The sequence below is a fragment of the Kryptolebias marmoratus genome, linkage group LG22 (assembly GCF_001649575.2).
Source record: "Kryptolebias marmoratus isolate JLee-2015 linkage group LG22, ASM164957v2, whole genome shotgun sequence".
Lineage (NCBI taxonomy): Eukaryota > Metazoa > Chordata > Actinopteri > Cyprinodontiformes > Rivulidae > Kryptolebias > Kryptolebias marmoratus.
The window spans coordinates 16,826,589-16,847,696 of NC_051451.1; the positions used below are offsets into that span (position 1 = coordinate 16,826,589).

The following is a 21,108-nucleotide window of genomic DNA, read 5'->3' on the forward strand; positions in this document are numbered from 1 at the left end:
CATCCCTCCTCCGTTCTCTCTCATCCCCAAAGTCAATTTGTTTACAGTAATTTTGAAGGGTGAATTATTTGCTGTAATCGTCCGCACTGATGAAGGTCAGGCCCTTAGAGGGGGCCCGGCATGCCCATGGAGGGTTGGTCCTCTTTCAGACGCTCTGCTTCGCAATTAAGGAAAGCAAATGTCACTCCTCCAGGCCTCACAAATGAAAATCTGTACGAGGCGATTAGCATGAAGTCAACAGCGCCTGTTAAAGTCAGATTCCCTGTAGTACCAATGTGTGTGTGTGCACTTTATGGGCAGGGAGAGAGAGCAAACATGACCTGAACAGACCCAACAGCAAGGCAAACAAAGGGAGATGTCTTGTCTGAGGTGATCCATACAACAATGGCTGACTGTGATTTACTTACTGGATGGAAAGGATAAAGGAGGTTTAGAAGTGAGCTTGTAAAAGGGAATAAAAGGGAACTTGCAGGAATAGTTGTGCGCATTTTGAGGATCAGGAAAATAAAAAAACTGCCCACAATTTATCGTGCATTAAAAGATATTGATGAAAATGGATTAAATTTGATATTGCTATTTTATGGCTAGTTGTCATGCTGTTTCTGCTGTAAACATGGTGTTTTGCTGAACACCATATTAAGGTAATACATCAAATGACAGTGAAGGGGAGGCGAAAGATCACTCAAATTAGATTATAATAACAACCCGGAGTGTTGATGAATGGCAGAGCTACATAGCAGAAGTCATGCCAGATGAAAAGCATTGTAATAAACAATATGAAATGGATTGAATCGATCACAAAAAGAAAGCAAAAAATAAATAAATAAATAAAAACACCCTCAATCTGAATAATTCATGAGCACATTTCACGTTATGAAACCTGAAACTACACTCAGTGTGCCCGCACTGTATTGTAGAACAAAGGTAATGAAATAACATGAAGCAGCAAAGCTTTAGCTTGTCATTTCCACTTTAACTGCCTGCATTCTTGACTCATTTAAGATGTGCTCAACTTTAAAATTTTTACTGTACATGCGGGTGCATGCTTAATCAATTCTGATAGCTACATTTGCCCTGACACATAATTTGCTCCATCAAATCATTTTCCTGGTGAGCCTGGCGTTTAGCCTTTGTGAAGTGGACCATTTGAAGGGTCTGCTTAACTACACCACTCCACTGCGCTGATAAATGATTTTGATTCTCATGCCTTAAAGGACAAATCCATCATTTTTTCTTTCTTTTTTTCCCCCCCCCTTTTTTTTTCTGGGGCAATTTCCATAATATGTCTTTGTGAGAAAGACACGAAGGGCTGAACGTAGAGGTGATGCAGTAACGTGTCCGAGTGAGTGAACAGAGACGTGTTTGAGTGTTAAAATATAGGTGCTGAATTTGCTCTTCTCTTTGTCTTGGATAAGCAGCCACCCCATGCATCAAGGCTATCAGCCCAAGCGAGGGATGGACCACTGGAGGAGCCACTGTCATCATCATTGGGGACAACTTTTTTGATGGCCTACAAGTCGTGTTCGGCACCATGCTTGTATGGAGTGAGGTATGCATTTTGGTTTTGCTATATAGGTCGCTTAAAAATACAAACTTGTTCAACGTCACATGCTTTGAAGCATTTTTAATTAATGTATTTGTTTTTTTGTAGAGGAATCATTGTTTCTTTTTTTTCCTCTGTTATCTAGCTGATAACTCCCCACGCCATCCGTGTTCAGACTCCGCCTCGGCACATCCCTGGTGTTGTGGAAGTCACGCTGTCCTACAAGTCCAAGCAGTTCTGCAAAGGTGCCCCTGGGAGATTTGTCTACACTGGTGAGTCAAAACCCTCTCATCCTGTCTTTCTTTTTTTCCTTTCTACAGGCTTTCTACTGTACTCCTCCACCTTCCTCTCACAGGATGGAGCCTCTAACAATCAGCCCAGGCACTTATATTAAAGTGACTGGGCTTCACAAATGTAGAAAATGTGTACGATCTGCTTAGTTAGTGAAAAGATGTTGCTCCAAACTCTATTAAACCCAAACTGTCGAGATAACTCATTCTCCCAATAGTCTTTACTTGTCATTTAGTGTAACAGATTATGCTTTCTGTTAATTTGCTGAATTTATCAGTCAAATGCGGTTTCATTTTTTTATGAATCAAATTAGAAAATCAATAACCGGGTTTAAGTGAATGAGTGTGTCTGAAGTTATTCTCATGTGTGATCAACATGAATTCATGAGAGAGAAAGTGTGGGAAGAGATGAGAGACGTGTGAGAGAAAAAGGGAGTGTGAGTTTCACACCCGGAGTAAAAGATCTGATTATCTTTGGCTAACAGAAGGAAGTGGTGGTCTTATCTGTCATCATTGGTGAGTAGACAGAGGTTGCGAGGGTCAGAGCCTGTCTGACCTGGAAGCCTCTGTCTGTTCTGACTCTGATGGGCAGAATGAAATGGGGGGGCGCGTCGGAGCACTTTAACTCCCCTCCCAGCAGTCCCAGGCTTTGAGCACAGCCCTGGCCTTGAGCACCGCAAGGCCAGGGCTGGAGTAACCCCTAGAAAAAAAAAAAAAAAAAAAAAAAAGTCTTGAACCAGACCCCTCCATTCTGGGGCAGCTGTTTCTCATCAAGTCCTCCCTCTCTCAATCCCCAAACCTCCAAAACTACCACCCCCAGCCTCTGTCCCCTTCTCCTCCAACCGTGCAGTCTGGGCCAGCTCTCCTGCATTTAACCTCCCTAGCAGGAGCGGAGCAGAGGCCAACAAGGCACCAGGATAATGAAACAGGAGTGTATTGTGGCTGCGCAAGTGTGTGTGTGTGACTGTTTCTGTGCAAGTAAATGAGGGGGAGTGGAAAAGAGTGTGTGTGTGTGTGTGTGTGTGTGTACATGTGTTACTGCACGGCCCTGAGAAGGTGTATAAGTTAAGACATTAATGGCTTCTATAGCACCCCAGTGAAAGTGCCAGGTCCCTGAAGAACAGACCCCATTAGTCACAGAGGCTAAGCGGATTGGGATGATTACCATCAGGTTTTACTGGAGCAATGTGTCCCCTTCTCTCTATCTTTGTTGATTTTTCTCCCCCATTCTTCCTCTACGTCTTCCCTTCTCACTTCCAGTTGGTATTAAGATACAATTACCCCTGGAGGCAACGGGGGTACAATTGATTAGAGCGGTGAATTAAAAGCGAAAGTCACCAATAGACCGGTCCAACTCCTTAGCTTTTCTATTCCCTCTGTGTCTCACCCTGATTGTACAGCAGGTGACGGCTGATAGAATGAAACCGTTAAAGAGAGCAGAACGCCTAACACAAGAATTAGGTGCCATTGATTCCATATGTACAATAATTGCTTGATAAAAGTATGTTAGCGGCTTCTTTCAGACATTAAAATGTGAATTGGTTGATGCATCGAGTGCAACAGAGTGGATCGTGTATTTAAAAATGAAACAGCTCATTTTAAGAACCAGAGTTTTCCTTACTGATTTATAGCACTTGAACAAATGGCTCTATGTGCAGAAATAGATTAGAAAAGGCTCGGAGTTGCAATAGCACACTACATGAGTGGTGAAGGACATGTAGTGACAGAATGCTGTCAAACAGGCACAGAGTGTTCTTGTAGAGCACCACGTACATATCAAAGGTCTAGTTATCAAAGCATTTGGCTTCAAGCGTGACTTGAGAACACAGCTTGAAAAGAGTAAGTTTTGGGATTTATTTTTTTTCTTTTTTTTTTTTCTTTCTTCATGTTGGCTCCTCTTTCACCACCGCCCTAATTGTGGAGATTTAACTCGGTCAATTTAAGAAATTATCACAAATTACCAAGAGTCAACACAGAGGAGACTACAGTCAATTCTAGCAGCAGAGGGACACGTCCTCACTCAGGTTAGCACCCTGGAACGGCTCCAAAACTCACAATCTATTCTCAGGAAGAGAGCACCCTGTAGTCTATGTCAAATAATCCTGTTGGCATTGACTATCGAATGTTTAAAACACTAATGAGACAAACAGACAGACTATATAAACTTTAGTAGGCTGTAGCTGGCTGATTCATGGGAGTTATATATGGCTTTCATTGACACATTTTAAAGCAGTAAGAAATTGGCTATTTTTGTTGTTTTATTTATTTTTTAAACTGCAGATAGAGTGTTGTCCCCTGGAGCTTACATGCTTGTCCTCTGTCTAATCCATGTATTGGTTTTCTATTGGTCAGGACAAGACCTGTAGAATCAACTGTCAGCAAGGTTGCAGAAAATCAAAAGGAAAAAGTCATGGTTGCACCTGAGTCGATACTTTATTATACTTTACACTTTATTAGGCACCAAAAACACCACAAGCTGGTTTAATCAAATATCTTAAACAAAAAGTCTCAATTTTCAGCCTCATTTACTGCCTCCTAACCATTTTACTGCCTAGTTACAGAGCTGTATGAAGGAGTAAATCATAAATAAAAACTTGACTGTACAATTCATCCAATTTAAGCTCCTAATTGCATCAGAGCTTTTGGTTTTTTATCTTGGCTAAGTTTCCATGAGAGCTCCCCTCCAGGGGCAACGATGCAGGCCCCTGGTAATATGGTTCTGCAAGCAGTCCTAACACACTCAGCCACTATTTATCCTAATCAGTGACATCCACATAACCGGGATTGCTTAAAATGAACCCCTTCCGCGCCCCAGAAAACGCACATTTACCGGGACCCCATTTGTCATGGGTAAATTGAGGGTCAGTAAACTTCGCCTGTATCCTCCGGTGGGGATCCAGGACATGCATCATAACGTTAGGAGAGAATGATTGGCGAAGGCGAGCTGTCACATATTTGTCAGGGGGAAGGGAACATTATTTGCTAATTTCCCAAGCTGGGCACTGACAGGGTGCTTCGTCTTCAGACCTTTGGTGACCAGCATGGCTTCTCAGCTATTAGTACAAGTCAAGTGTTTTTTTTTTCTTCTTTTTTTCGCCCCCTCACTGTAAAGCAGCAGTAATAAGAGCCATTCGTTCGACCTCACAAGACTGCATCACACTGGATGAAGGATTTTGGATGAAGCAGATGCCCCATACAGAGAGCCATTCTTGCCAGGCCTTAGTTGTGGCCAGACAGCCTTGAGGGCTGATGGATCACAAAGTTTCCTTGTCAAGGTGACGCTATCGACTCCACTGCACCAAAATCTGACAAAATGGGTATGAGACAGTCATTCATCAACATAAGGACAAAGGGGTCATGTGTGCTTCACTCAATACTGGTGGAGATCAAGAAATGTCAACCCTGTAAGGGAGTGAAAAGAAACAGGTTGATAGTGCAGAAGTAGGATTTCTCTATAGATATGCTTCTTATTTTATCAAGGTGAAAACAGATTGCATGTGCTATGTATGCCCATCCAAACTTAGTAGGCAACACAATATGTCAGTGCTTTAAATAGTCATGTCCAAAATCAACGGTGTCCCCGATCCACTCTTAGAAGGCTAACAACATGTAATGTAGTTTTGGATGCCCCCTCTTCCTCCTCAAGAATTAAATAAACAAGCGCAGACGTCTTTATCAGTGCACATCAGATAGGGCCCTGTGCTGTCCAGCTGGTGAATTGAGCCTATCCTCTCCGCCCTGCCGTCACTTTGAAGTCCCAGACTTACAAGCTGATTAGATGGAGAGCTTCCTTTTCATTTCCTGTCCTGCAGGGTTGGGCTTGGTACTTCACTAGTTGCTGGTCAGTGATGGGGTGTGGCCTACTGAAAGATATGTTATAATCAAAGGCATTCAAGGAAGTATGTAAACAGATCAGCTTCTGAGGTGGACTTGCAAACACACGTCAAATACTTCAGGGGTTGTGTGTTTATACTCTTTAAATCTACACCACATAGCATTTTGAATTCTTCTTTAAAAGCTGATCCCCCCCCCCCCCAAAAAAAAACTTAGTGCAGCAATGAGGAAGGATGACACAAGCATTTATAAATGTCATCACCACAGTGAAGTGGGTTGTAACCAGTTGGCATAATGGTTTAAGCATGTGTCAAAGCATGTTATCCACTAGCCATATCCCCATACCGGCCTGTCTCATTACAACGCTGGTATTTAGCACTAGCTCCACAGGAGTGGAGCAGACACTCTTTGCCAAGTTAGATGGGCCTGGTTTGAAGGCCTTGTGAGCTTGTGTGCATCACGACAAGGTTCCACGGAAGAAGGTCCTTGTGTCCAATTAGAGGGCTGACGTGACACGTGCTCACACTCCCCCACTGTCAGGCAGCTTGTCAGGTAGGCTTTGAGAAGCACACTGTGGCATTATTCCACAGCGTGTTATCAGCAAGTGACCTGTGAAATCCAGCAGGAAATTGATTGAAATAAGTGCTTGCAGTTGAGCATGTATTTTCCCCATTACGCCTTTCTATGAAGTGGTCTCGTAGTTATCTTTCACGAGAAAAATGAAAGTACTGGTGAGTTTTTTTTTCCAATAAGGATAGTATTCATTGATTTAATTTTAATTGGGCCCTCTTTTTGTCCCACTATATCGTTATAGGTGTGCTTTTTTAATAGCTCTTAAAATGGATTGTTCTCACTAAGTCACAGCATCAGTCCTTTGCAACAAGAAAGACAGATAGAAAAGGCAGAGAGCGATGAAAGGGGGAAGGGGGGGGGTTCTTGATAGACGAGAATTTTTTCTCTGCTCCTCCTCCTTTTCTGTAGCCTCCTCTTGCCCCATTTTCAGCATGATCCACACCCAACGGGCTTTAAAAGAACTCAAGCCCCCAACCCCCCCCTCCAACTGCTGCATTTTGATTGAAATTCATCGGCAAGTTTATTGAGAAATGAATGAGGGAGGCAGCACGGTATTGACTTTGAGAGGAAAACACAACTCATCTTGAATGAGGGGGAAAATTCGCCCGTAATTTAGCCGTCATCGATCTGTGCCCCGTCCATGTATTGATCTTCATTTTACAATATTAATTTGCGCTTGCAATCAGCTGTGAAGGGAACCCATTTGATTTCTGTTGGCCGGTAATGTGTGAAAGTCCGCTGACGTCCTTAGAGAAGTGGCACACATACTTTAGATGTCATCTAAGAGGATTGAACAGGTGTCTTTGGCCCTTTCTAATAATACAACCGATTTGAGGCAAGCCTGAAATTATGGATGTGCAATCTGTACCATTGCTCCCTTTTAACCGTGTTAATTACATTTTATCTGTTGCAGGAGCAATATCTGTGGGAGACTGTAACTGTCGAGCTTTTTTCATCTGTATTGGCTCAAAGTTCATGAAATTTCAATGAACATTGATCTGTCTCCATTGATTTATCTTAACTGCAGATCTTTGAAATTTTAATTTCCTGTTCATCTTGAGACTGCTGGAGATGGAATCACTGAGTGATAACTGGCTACAGTGGATGGAGATGATATGGTCAGTGTTAAAACAGATGAGGTTTGCTTTGCGTGGGTTTGCTGTGAAAATTCCAATTTGACTTGGTTTGGGTTTGGTTGATTTATATGATAGTTTCTACATCTGCATGCATATTTTCTACTCTTTAAACCCTGCAAAATATCTATACTGAGGAGCAGCAGCATGACTTTTGATTACTTTGCCTTCCTGTTTGCACATCATTCCATTTTAACTCCTTACAGAAACACTGAGAAGTTATTTACTTTATCTATATCTCCAATAGGCTCCTGCATACTTTTGAATTTAGAAGAGGTCATTCTTTGTGTTGATAGTGCTGTGAACTGCATACATCTAACAGACTGCAGGTGCCTCGAAGGCTTCAGTCAGACGGTTTGACAAGTCACAAATGCAATAACACTTGAATGAACTTCTTGCTTGTGCTGTTTATCTGTCTCCCCCTTTCCAACTCCCACTCCACCTCTAATTTGTGTTAAGGGGAAAGAAAAAAAAACTGCTCAATGGTGTAGGAGGAGTGGAGATAAGCTCGAAGCAGTTAAGTATAATTAGCGAAAGTAATAGCTGGCAAATGGCAACAAGGCTAGGTTTTTATCTCCTGGAAAGATAGAGTTATCGTAATAAGCAGTAATGGCTGGCAGGAATGCTAGTACTCTGTGCAAGCTTCCATTCAGGCTCATAGACTTAACAAGGAACAATTTCCCTTGAATTTACTGCTTTGCTCAAACATTTCCCTATGTTTATACCCTGATACTGTAAGTCAATACACATGCTGAATCCACTTTTATACAGACTAAAGGCACACAGAGCTGTATTGCCATGTAAGCACTTCTGGCTGCCAGCATCGGCCATGTTACACTGTTTCCTCAGAGCGGTTACTCATGTCCTATTTCTAGAGAACATGGAGAAGGAGCAGCAGACCACACTCATATGCCATGTAAAAGCGATCCACTCTACATTTTAAGTAAAGTGGTAGGACTGAGGCTGCTGAAGGAGCTCTCACAGAAAATGTGTTAGCTGCATGAAAGGGCGGCAGATTGAGGCGTTAGATCAAAATAAGATTGGGAAGTGCACATTCCAGGCAGAGGAATTCAGCTGAAGGCCTGCCACGGACGCCCGTGCGCATGCGTGTTATTAAAAAAAAAAGGAAATGATACGGTCACAGCTGCACACCAAGTCATGCATTCCATTTCTTCATATTCTGAAACACGATCATTCACTCTCTGGAGAGAATTACTAAAATATTCATAAAAATGTTCCTCCAAACCTTCACAGAGCAGAAGCTCGCTCCTCCGCAGGTCCAAGCTTTTGCCACTTATCATGTTAATTTCGCTCACATGTGGCAATAATTCTTTTAGTTATTAGCTGTTAAATTTGAAACATATTTGCTGTCACATTGTGTTAGAAAAATTTCCATCATCCTGGAAATTAAAACATGGAGGATCTCTAACCCAGGCAGGAAAAAGAGACATAAGCAATATAATTGAACAAAACATGTAACCTGTCTAAATCTGAGCAGAAAATGAGAGAAAATGAAAATTCTATTAGTGTCTAATGTTCCCTCTGCCCCCGCACCCATGTGCTCTTCATCTCTCCAGCAAAGTATTCAAATGCAAGCCCTGCCTTACCTCCCCGTGTCTCTTTTTCTCTAATTATCCATGAGGTCAGTAAGCAAAATGGGGAAGAAGCCAGGAGATCAATACAAATTATCCCTGAGCAAACCAGTGCTGACAGTTTGAATTGCAGCATATGTTTACCCAAAATCAGGCAATTTATCTTAATATCAGGCGAGTAATGCAGCAGGGGTGAGAGGTCACACAATCTCTCCACCTCATAATTACCCGCACCCCTCTGCTATCATGCCTCCCATAGTAGTCTCTGTCCCTCCTCCTCCCCTCGGCTAGACTCCCCACCCAGTGCAGGATTTATGGGATGTGTGTGGAGGGTTTCATATTTCCTTGAAGTGACTGGGAAGCCTTACAGAAGGGGTAAGGATGGGCAGAGAAGTGTGTGTGTGCACGCCTGTGTGTGTGAGGGAGAAGGAGGGGGGGGTGGGGTGGGGGTGGGGGGTTACTTGACCTTCCAAATTTTGGAGTCATCGCAGAGCTAGATTTGCTCTTCAAAAAGCAAGTCAAGTTTATGAGTGAGAAGTTAGAGCATAACAATGTGTCAAGGATTAAAAAAGACATTGAGGTGAAGAGGGTAAAAGTGTGAAAAGGCTCCTGTCAATGCGTGTGCCGCAGGAAAATGTAAGAAGAGTCATCCCAATGATTTTTGGAAAAGCTCAGCAGATGAAAGAAAATCTTTGCACGGAAGAAAAAATGCGCGGAGCAGTGCAATGACTGCACATTTATTGTCTAGATTGAATATAAGTGCTAAGTATATATCATCAGCAGCTCTTACAGGATTATTGACATTGTCTGTGTCTGTCTGCGCCAGTGTACATGCTATGACTACAAAACTGTCAACTCATCAACTGACAGCACCGTTTAGCGCTAATGCAAGTCTCCATCAGCTGTCAAAAGCATTTGCATGAAATCAATAGCAGATGGCAGTCTGTGTCACCAATTTCATTACGCCGGGGTTGTTACAAAGATCATCTCCATGATAGATGAGATGGCGACATGTCGACATGTGAAGATCATGCCTGACGCTTGAACTGCAACTGCACAACGCCGGACTGGGTTTTAAGCGCAACAGAGGCCAGTTTAAAAGAAAATAATTTTTGATTTGACACATTTTGATTTCTACTGATCAAAGCAAGGGATACTGATAACGCGATCCGAAGTGTGCTCTAAAGACTGAGCCTTCCGAAACACATTCTTCACCATTCTTAGACTGGCATTTACAGTAGGGCATCATTATCATTGGGAAGGCATGTCAAACAGTGCACCTCTTCCAACCTATGTCTTGTCCCATACTGTACGTCTGTCCGGCTGCGTTCCCAGCATGCCTGGCGGGTTGTGTAGGCCCCAGCTGAGGCAGAGGACAGGAGAGCGTGATGTATCACCCTGAGAGAGCCCACTGACAGCCTCTGATGATGGATGGCCTGATTATGGAGTGCTTTTTACACATACACAATTTACATCACACTGAGCAGCGGGGTCTGGCAGGGCTGTCGTGCACATACACTTTTTCCAGCAGGGCGCGGGCACTCACACACGCTTGTGTGTGTGTGTGTACATATGCACACACGTACAGGACTGCCAGAGTGCATAAGATAAGAGGGGGAGTAGAAATAACAAAAGAAAAGGGGGCAAATTCCTTGCTACAGCCTTGTCATGTACGATCAATACTGCAGATCAATCCTTTAATAAGGAGGAGATGACTTTCCCCCACATTCCGAAGCAGACCTTTGTCGTTCCAGGACACATGATGACATGTCAAATCAGATTTCCAGCAGTGTATGTAGTTGTGGCATGGGGTTTATTCAGGTGTGTCTGGACTATAGGGGTTGAATACCACTGTATTTGTAAGCTGGATCATTACTATCGATTAGCGCCCCGCATTGTCCATGCTTGAACACATAATTGCTCCATTTGATCACGGCCGAGCTGGCAATTACTGTATTCAGGTTTTGGCACAACTGGTGCGTGTGTTCAGTTGTAAGTACGAGTATGAATAAGTCCAATATTTGTGTGGGTTATGTTTAAAGAGAGCATGAGCACTGAGATGAGAGGGGGCAAGCGAAATATTAAGAAATAATATGTGTTGTCTTTTCTACCCTGAGTCTTTGGCTTTTGCCTCTGTGGCTCTGCTTGTGTGTGTGTGTGTGTCTGTGTGATTGCAGGGGGGGCATTCATTTGCTTCCACATTCTCTGGTGTTCAGCAGGTTCAGCGAGCTGTGTGGTGTTAATGCTGAAATTACATGCTGAGTAATGAGTGATGGGCCAAATTACAGGCTGAACAATGAATAGAGGCAGGCAGCTCTTATTAGTCTCCATAGAAAGCCATTGATTTATGAAGCGCCTTGCTCGGCGGAGTTACTCTCCTGAAAATGATATCTACATTGAGAAGTGATGTTCTCTATTAAGTCGTTCCTTCCCCTTTTACACTGCTCTCCTCCTTCCTACCCCTCCTCCCCTCTGCCCTGCCTCCCCTCACCCTCTGTATGAGAGTACACATGATTGTTTAGAATCAGGCGGAGCTGTAAGGAAACCTTCAATTACCCATTAGGACTGTCAGACATAAAACGCCCTGCTCTCACCAAAGTCTGGGTTATGATTCATTTACTTTGTGCCTCTGATTCATCGCCCAATATGCCTCATGCCCCAGATTACTATTTGAGGGGTGGGAGAGATTAATGGCTCCATGGGATCTGCTGCCGTATTTCACGGGCCCAGTGTTGCAGTACAGTTGGTGCAGAAGGGTGAAATGACAGCAACTTACACTAGATCAATGTGTGGACAGACTTTCACAGATTATTAAAGCTCTGTTAGATTAAAAGACCCCCACTATGTAGTTTGCTGTAGTCAATATTCCCAAGCAGATAAAAAGAGGGAGGGTCCCTTGGAAGGATTCTCAGAGTGATGTAGGTCATCACCGATGTTAATGGAATAGCACTTGGTGACACAAGTGTCAGAGGTGTTTGTGTCACTTTCTATTGCTTTTTCTACCTTCAAAGCTGCTAATGTTTCATAAAACATAGTATCACCCTTGAGGTTTCTTTGAAATTAGGGATTCTGAAATGACTTTTGTACAGTAAATTCTAACAGATTCCTCAATTAGTTTCTTTATAACTCTTGCAAAATTAGCTCTGAAATGGCTCTAATTTTCATCTCCCCGTTTTATCTTTCAGCCCTGAATGAGCCCACTATCGACTATGGTTTCCAGAGGCTGCAGAAGGTCATCCCCAGACACCCTGGCGATCCTGAGAGGTTACCAAAGGTCAGTACAGTGTCTGTGCTGTGCAGAAACACTCAAAGTGGTAATGACACAGAGCTGTCTGGCTTTTAATGTCTTTTTACTCTGAGTGTGACAAATAAACAGAACAACATTACCATCAATGCAGAGTACTGTGACCCTAAGCGCTAACAGCTTTGCTTCACATATGTGGCTTTACCCACCAACCAGTGTGGTAATGGTATTGGTTTTGTGTGTGGAGAGAGGCGTAAGCTCTCTGTGTGGTAAAATAGCTCAATCAGGCGTTTTCCTCTCCAGTAGTCTGTGGAGATGGTAATCTGGTCAGAAACGACGCCTGCACCCTCATTACCCCACTCATGTTTTCCTTTCATTTTCTGCGGCTCGATTTGGTTTAATCTTTTGTTTACAGAACCCTGTGCCGTAAACCCTCTAGTCTTACTGCAGCTAATAGACAAAGACTGCATGTTATTATGCTTTGGCTTTCTTATTGTTGTTTTTTTTTTTCTCTTCCTTTTTTCAACTTGGGTTAAGGAGTTGAAAGCCACATCAGCTTTTCGACACACTGGTGTGTCACATAAAAAGGCTGCCATAGTGATAAAACAGCATAGATTTCTTTGTTTTTTAAACTCCCCTCTCATACAGAATTTTTTTTGATTCCTTTATTCCTTTGCTTTCTTTTGATTCTCTCACTCTTTCCATATCCTACTGATACAATCTATCTGTGTGTTTCACTAATTGCCACCCTGCCAGTAACCATTTTGATAACCGATGTTCCAGATGTGTCAAAAGTAATAATATGACTGATTAGTCAATTCAAAACCCCTCGGCATGTAGTAAAGTGGAGACCACCTCAGAGTTTTAATAATACTGTAAAACCTTTAAAGACCTTATCTATTAAATCCCAGCAAGCAACACAGCAATATTATTAATGTCCAATGGACAATTTAATAAAGAACAGACTGTGTGCTGGCTATAGATGTTTGACCAAGGCAACGTGGAGAGATGGAACATCACAGCTAGTCGTTGGTTCGGTATATGAAGTGTTTCAATTAGACCCGGTCCCTGTGGAGAGAAGAAGCTACACCTAGACATGAAATGTTACTCTAATATCACGTGTAAACGTTGACCAAAAGCTAAAAGTACACTTTACCTTTAATATCCACATGACTTGCTCCATCTCTGCCTGCATGACCGGTGAATCTAACTACACTGTTTCAGTTTTATAAAGTCACACAATTTTTTTGTTCTTCTTTTTTTTTTTTATGAAATCCACTTCTTTTCAGCAAACAGAGACATAATGTTAACACGGTTTTATTACAGAGAAAGCTCACTTCTTTCCTTGAATACAAAGCACCGCTGGTTGTCAGACACATTTTGACACTGAGCCCAAGATTAGTTTCCTGGGTGAGCGTATACTTAATATAGCACGGTCTCCCAGCCTTTGCATGAAACAATCACAGAGTGAGATGAAACCCTGCACTTCCAATAAACAACATAAATATTTGATTTGCTCTCTAATGGACCCAAATATGGGGTTCAGGGGGCATGTAAATGATCCCACCAAGTGATTCGTCATTGTTAAGCTTGCCATCTGAGGGTCAGCTCTCGGGGTCAAAAGCACATTCCCAATAAAACAGCCTGCGGCGGGCTGAGGCTGGCATGTACATTTGGAATGAGAACAGAAACAGCATATAGAGAACAGCCATTACAGGGTGCAGGTGAGGCAGGGAGACTCTATAAAAAGAAGATAAAGCTGGAGGACGCGCGGTGTGCATTAGCAGAAAGGCAAATCGACACCAAGCCCACTCACCGCCTCTATCCCCCCCTCCCTCCCATGACTTCACCCTCCAGTTGATAATATTACTGCACTATTGATTTCCACCAGCCTTCTCCCTGGGACCAGTAAGACACGTGGTAATTGTAAGGAGACAGAAAGCCAATATGGGAGTGCTCATGGATAGCAAGGGATGCACGCTAATATTGTTGCTACACAGAGAAAAAAGGGGGGAAGCTGCCCCTGATTGAAGTTTACCTCGTAATTCTAAGACAACATCGTAGATGACAGTCTGACCCTGTGGGAGGAGTGGAGATATAAAAATTCAATGCAAAGTCCAGGGTGAATATGAAAGTAATAAGTGTGAGCAGTCAAGTGATGAGAAAGGAGATTGGTTTGCGGGCATTGCGTTAAGTGAAGAGAGACTTTGGAATTCACCCTCCTTTTTAAGATCTTGTTATAAAACAATTTTCTATTCAGACAATTTATAATACCATTTTGTGCCCTCTGGCAGTAATGGACAAATAGACTGGATATCACATTATATCACACTCAATTTCTCTCTTCTGTAACAAATTAGATTCATTATGAAATTAAAAGTGGAAACTCAATATTGTTTTATTATTAAGCTGATTGCTTTGGATTCTTTTCTTTCCCCCCAAAATGAGCCGAAGCCCATTCTTTTCCAATTCTTTGTGTAATCCACAAGGAAAAAAATATTACAAATGTGTTCATGTCAAGCAATTACCCATGTATTTAAATGAATCTCTCTTCCTGTGCTCTTTGAAGTACCTTCATCTAATGGCCCTATGCTTCTAAATGCATTCATTACCTCAGGCTAGAGCTAACAGAGTAATTGCCTTACAGTTTTATAATGGCATTAGCACTCCAAGCTACATAACCTAGGCCCTCTTTTATTAACTGTGATAATATAAATACAACATCCATGTTAATCTAGTGCTTGAAGACTCACATTTGGATTCGCTATGGTTAGATATTTTTTATAACACACCATTTGGTATTTCTTCCTCTCAGTTTTATTATTATTATTTTTTTTTTCTCTTCTCGGCAATAACATAAAGCAGCTTCTAAATCTTAGGTGATCAGTCATCTGAGCCGCCCCGTTCAGACATTTGTGCAGCGCAAGACCTTTATGCAAAGCACTGCAAACAATAGTAGAAATCAGTCACGCATTTGTCACAGAACAGCAGAAATCATTTGAAGCCTTTAATTGTTTCAATTTAACATGGTGTGTTCAGATATGTCTCCATGACAAGAAAGCCAATTACACTTATGCTGGAGCAGGATTGAGATTTACATGGAAATGCCCTCGGAACACTATTCTGTGCTAATCGTATTCACAGCGTGAGCTGATGCGCATGAAAGCGTCTCGTCAGAAGAAAACAAACTTCTTCCTTGATTGGGTGCAGCACTTCTCATCATCCTCGGATATGACTAGGTTGCCACTTAAGCATAGCCCTGCGAGTCAGCTCGGTTAGTTAAGACACCACGCGGTAAACGACAGATTAAGGATGAGAGGCAATATCGTTTTCTCTCCTCCTTTTTCCAAGCTGTCCTTATGTCACTGCTGCAAAGTACCATATGGACAAGGAGGGAGAGGACGTTTTACAGAGAATGAAACATGGCTTGCGAACGCGACAGTCTTAATTGCTTTAATTGTTGTTTAAAATTGAGAGCCATGTAGGAGATCTTGAAATATGATAGAATAGATTATTGGTAATTATTAACTGCAGACAAAAAGAAAGAAAACCACTTTATCTCACTCAGCAAGAGAGAGAGAAATCTGTTCTGCCTGATGAGAACACATCAAGACAGCTGGTCCTCTCATTTAGTCTACCTGCTTCACGACAACCATAATTCTTTATTTGTATGCAAACTAGATGCATGCAACGTTGAGCATACACACCAATTTCAGAGGTAAATGCCCATTCTAAGAGCCACCCATCCGGTAACTTGGGGTGGATTAAGCGATATGTTTCTATAAGAGAGCATGGCATACGCTGCAAGTGGCTTCTACAGTGATTCATCTTGATAAATCAAGGACTGTGGTAGATATGCTCCTTAGGATGAAAGGGCTCGTACACACACAGCGTACACACTACATACGCTGCGCCTTGGAGATGCAGGCCAAGTCTTGGAGGCCGCTGTTTGAAGGCGCGAAGGCTGTGTTTACATTCATTTACGGCAGCTGCCGTCTTAATCCCACACTGCTACTGCCAAGTGATGGAACACTTCAGACAAATTACCAAGGCCTGCAAAAGAAAACACAGTGAATGTGGGAAGAAAACAAGCACCATCTGAGATGTTTTTAGTGACAGATTTGCATTGCTTTTAACCAGAGTTCTAACAGCAAAGTCGACAAATCTCTGCTCTCCAGCAGGTGACAACAAGAGAGCATTTTAAAAACACACACAACAGCCATGTCTGCAACTTGCCTTTGTCAGATTAAATGCACTCTAAGAGGAGGAGAGAGTTTTCATAGAGCATACTGCCTTGTGTATTATGGAAAACAAAGAGAGCAGTCTGGTTTCTTGAGAGGGATTTAATTGTAAGTGCTGAATTCAAAGAGCAGATAAAAAAACACCCAAACGGGCCAAACCCCACCTAGCTGAAAGCCCCAAAACAGAGTGGGGGGAACAGGATCTGGGGCCAACTCATTTTCACTGTGAAGAGCCAAAGCAACACAGCTAATCCGCATTGTCAAATGGGGGCAAGCATGCAGACATGGATAAGACCACATCCTGAGCATCCGTGTCCCCAAGGCACAAGCACCCAGCTCTTGCTGGATGGGAAGTCATTTGTGAAGTCCTTTGCAACAGCCAGTCAAAGAGGTTAATTGAAAAATTCCTTAATGTCATTACAACAGAACTAGATTAACCCAGAGCTAATTCACTTTATTGTTCTGAAGAGAGGGGACTCGGCACTGAACTCCGGAGCAAACGTGAAGCCCAGAATCATGGGTGAGGTGTTGTTTTTAAAGGACTATGCCAGTTTAATTAAGATAGGGAACATTATTCACTGCTCTGCATGGTTGGAAGGAGCAAAATGGTAGTGCCGTATAAATGCACCTCTGGAGCCTCTTAAATCAAGATGGCTTTTATTTATGTAAACATTTCTGAAAGCGCTTTGCAACCTTGTCGTGCAAGTCTGCTTGTGTTCTTGTTGCTGGGTGTAGAGTGCCTTGACGAAAAAAAACAAACAAACAAAAACAAAAAAAACGAAAAACTTGCTTATATTTTCTTGGTCCACCAGCCCAGATTAACCACATGAATTCATGACAATAAAGAATCATTAAGCACTGGGACATGCAATGCCACATCAAGAATTTACAACCAGATTTTCACTAGTCATTTAGCCACGATCTTGATTTGATTGGAGAATTAGACTTTTATGTGATTTTTCTCCACTACATACCGAAAGTTCTCAGCAGGGCAGTAAAAATGATGACGGATGCTTCCTGGACCACTCTTATAAAGATTTAGTCTAGTCCTGTCATCCTAAGCAGGAGGGTTCTTTAAACAAGCATCTTACTTGTTTATTACAGAACAAGGGGCTGCTTTTTTTAATCAGTTAGGGTTAAATAACTCGTTTTAATCCTGCTGTACATTTCCAATGATGGTCTCAGCTATTTGCTTAAAACATTCAGGTGGTGGCTTTTTTCTAGGCTGGGCAGGGGTTCAAGACAAATATCTGTTCAGGCTTTATGTTCATGCTACATGTTTTTTCTCTTCAGGAGGTGTTACTGAAGAGGGCGGCTGATCTTGTTGAAGCCCTGTACGGAATGCCCCATAACAATCAGGTTTGTGCCCCGAAAAACGGTTTTCAGCACGTTTTAATCTCTAAATGCCAAATAATCTTCTGATAATATAGGCAAAAGGTGTATTCGCCACTTTTTCCTGGAAGAATACTGTAGTGCAATTTCGTTTTCGACTCATAAAACATGCATAAAAAAAACAAAACAGCTATGTTAAGAAAAGTGGAAATAAGAAACTCTCTGCTTTCTTTTCACCTCTCAGGAGATCATTCTGAAGAGGGCAGCTGACATCGCAGAGGCCCTGTACAGCGTTCCCCGCAACCACAACCAGATCCCCTCTCTCGCTAACACAGCCTCCCACGGCATGATGGGAGTCAACTCCTTCAGCAGCCAACTAGCAGTCAATGTGTCTGAGTCACAAGGGAACGACCAAGGTGTGTGATTTCAAGGATTTCATAAATTAGAGATCCCTAAAAGTGGCGGTGCAACAGGACTGCAGTTGCTCCTAAAAAAGAATTCCAGGTGGTTTACAATAAAATGACACATACTTCCTTCTTTTGTAGTCAATAAATTATTACAGCGCACGTTTTTAAATAATTATAAAGTTAAGTAGTCGAGATTTGGTTTAAAAATGTTTGCACTCGCAACGCTCTGTTATCATTTACTTTAATCCCTGACCGTTTCTCTTATAAATCCGACAGAAGAAACGAAATGAATACATAAATGTCCATCTTCCACCTGTGTTATTCAGTGGGCTACAGCCGGAACACCAGCAGCGTGTCCCCTCGGGGCTACATCTCCAGCAGCACCCCACAGCAGTCGAGCTACAACACAGTCAGCAACAGCATGAATGGCTACGGCAATGCCGGTATGAACCTGGGAGTGCCAAGCTCCCCTGGGTTCCTCAACGGATCCTCTGCCAACTCCCCATATGGAAGTGAGTAGCTTGCCACTCTTGCACGCTGTCGTAGCACTAAGCTGCTGCTGATTTAATTCCAGCTCGCACATTCGTTTTCACTCCTATGAATTATTTCTGACAGGCCTGGAATATTATTGACGGTAAAAATATATTACGGTTCATTCACGGGAGCTTGTTTAGTTTAAGTACTTCAGAGAACACACATGTGGCTCAGGACTGCAGGAATATTAGGTGGGTTCCGACTATTTGCCACCTGTATTTGTTCAACCGGACAAGATGTTGATCGTAGGGGCCTGCGAGTACTGATCATGTGTCCTCCTGGCAGTAACTCTATCCCGACCTTACCTTAACTGCCCTCTCCCTCTCGAGCACTACTCACAGCACGTTCTCACTCTCGCCCTCCCTCTTTCCCTCTTGCCCTCCCTGTCGTCTCCGCAGTTAAACAAAAGAGCGCCTTCGCCCCTGTGGTCCGACCCCAGGCCTCCCCACCCCCCTCCTGCACCAGCGCCAACGGCAACGGACTGCAAGGTGAGCCCCCCTCACCCCCTCATCCCTTCCCTACGGACTACTGGTCAGATACCGCTGCTCAGGCCTCTGTCCGGTTTGGTGAGGGATTAATCATTACAAATATATGCATTTTGACAGGCCAATTTACACCTTTCAGTTTGCATTCAAACACACACACACACACACACACTTCCATAAAGCATGCTCTCTCTCTCTCACACACACACACTCACACATACAATAGTGTAGGATGGCAAACATGCATCCTTGTTGCCCTTACATACAAATGATCTGCTCCGATGTCGCAGGAAGAGACCTTCGCCGAATTGTTTCAGTAATTATGTTTATTAGGTTTTGTGCATGTGTCATGACCAACATGATTGCATTGAAAACAAGCTTAGCTGTAGTGTGTGCCCCAAGATTAATAACATTGGGCTTAATGAAGTGGGAAATTAAAGTTCATCTTGCTACACGTTCATACTTATTAATACATGTTGTGCAGAAATTAATGAGCAATGCCTTGCCATCATCTGCGCTGGCAAACTTAAAAGCATTTCAACCATGACTCTACAAATATACTCAGAGTAATATAATAATATATCATCCTAGCACTTCACTAGTTGCCTAATTGTTAAAACGTGTGAAAATACTGAATATATAAACTCTGAGGACGAGCTACAGTTGCTAATGATATCCCAAGCAGATGGTCTTGGTGAAATAACGGGAGCTACCTTTGATCTTGCCTAATCTCTCTTGGATAATGACGCAAAGGCACAACTTGGGGGAAAATGCAGGACTAATGTGCTGCTCAGCTTCAGAAAGGCAACGATAGAGAGATGAGAGGAGGCAGAGAAGGGACAGGAATGAATCTGAGCAGCATCCGAGGAGTGTCTGGTACCGTAGGATTGTGGCATTGTGGGAAGTGACCGTGTTGTTGCTCCGCCGTCACCACAGCTGGGTCTCCTGGGAGTCTGGGCCACTGTTTGCCATTACCCCAACGCCAGGAGAAATATCACACATAGCAGAGCTGGCATGCTGAGGGCTGAAATGTCAGAGCAAGAGGGAGGTTTTTTTAAACTCTCCCACCCCACCTCCCCCGTTAGGACATACAGCAGCCGGCTGGCGGACACGGCAAACACTCGCAGGCACATACGCAAACAGGCACATTAAGGCATACATTCACACGCTTGTGCACTGTCAAACGGCTCGTCTCAAACAAGCACACACTGGCACACACATACAGACATGCATGCACCAAATTTAGGTTTCAATAAATTTGCTACCCTGTTTAGTTTTTCTGGACAAATCAACTGATGTCTCTTCTCTCTCTGTCTCTGTCTCTCCTTTTTGTCCCCCAGCCATGTCCGGCCTGGTCGTCCCTCCAATGTAAATGCACTTTTGTCATCTCGAGCACCAGTCGACACACTACCACTTCACGGGACACCTCCCTCCCCCCTCCTCCCCCCCTCCCCTCCTCACACAAGCACACTGCAGAATTGCTGGTGTAATGTATAGTCAATCGCTTGTTCTAAAGAAAGAAGGAAAAAAAAAAAGAGAAGATTTTTTTTTTCTTTTTAATGACTTTCACGACCTACGGAGAAAAAAAAAAAGGATTTCGTGACAAACTATGTTTTTTTTTTTTTTCTGTGGGACTTTATTTTTTCTTTATTTTATTTAAAGAGAACATACACTACACAAAAAAACAAGTTCACAGGTTATCACTAACAAGTAACAAGCAAAAAACAAAGCAAAATGAAACAAACAAAAAAAAAGTAGCCCGTTTGCACTCCTAAAATACTACAAACTGTAAGTTTATTCACAGATCAGAGCAGGGAGCATATGAAACAACACGAGACAAATGTCTATATAAATATATATATATATATATATATATATATATATATATATATATATATAT

General features: G+C 42.7%; 1 protein-coding gene across 6 annotated transcripts in view; it reads left to right on the forward strand.

The window, feature by feature from the left end:
* LOC108244429 (transcription factor COE3) overlaps positions 1-20,820 on the forward strand; it is a gene marked incomplete at its 5' end in the record, with an annotated part of 64,585 nt that extends 43,765 nt beyond the window's left edge. The window contains 8 exon segments of one of the 6 annotated variants that reach the window (XM_037973616.1): positions 1,416-1,549; positions 1,689-1,815; positions 12,151-12,239; positions 17,744-17,809; positions 18,027-18,198; positions 18,516-18,701; positions 19,122-19,289; positions 20,549-20,820. In XM_037973616.1, coding sequence (XP_037829544.1) covers positions 1,416-1,549; positions 1,689-1,815; positions 12,151-12,239; positions 17,744-17,809; positions 18,027-18,198; positions 18,516-18,701; positions 19,122-19,289; positions 20,549-20,580 — 974 coding nt within the window. 6 annotated transcript variants of the gene reach the window in all.
* Between the last annotated feature and the right edge of the window lie 288 nt (positions 20,821-21,108).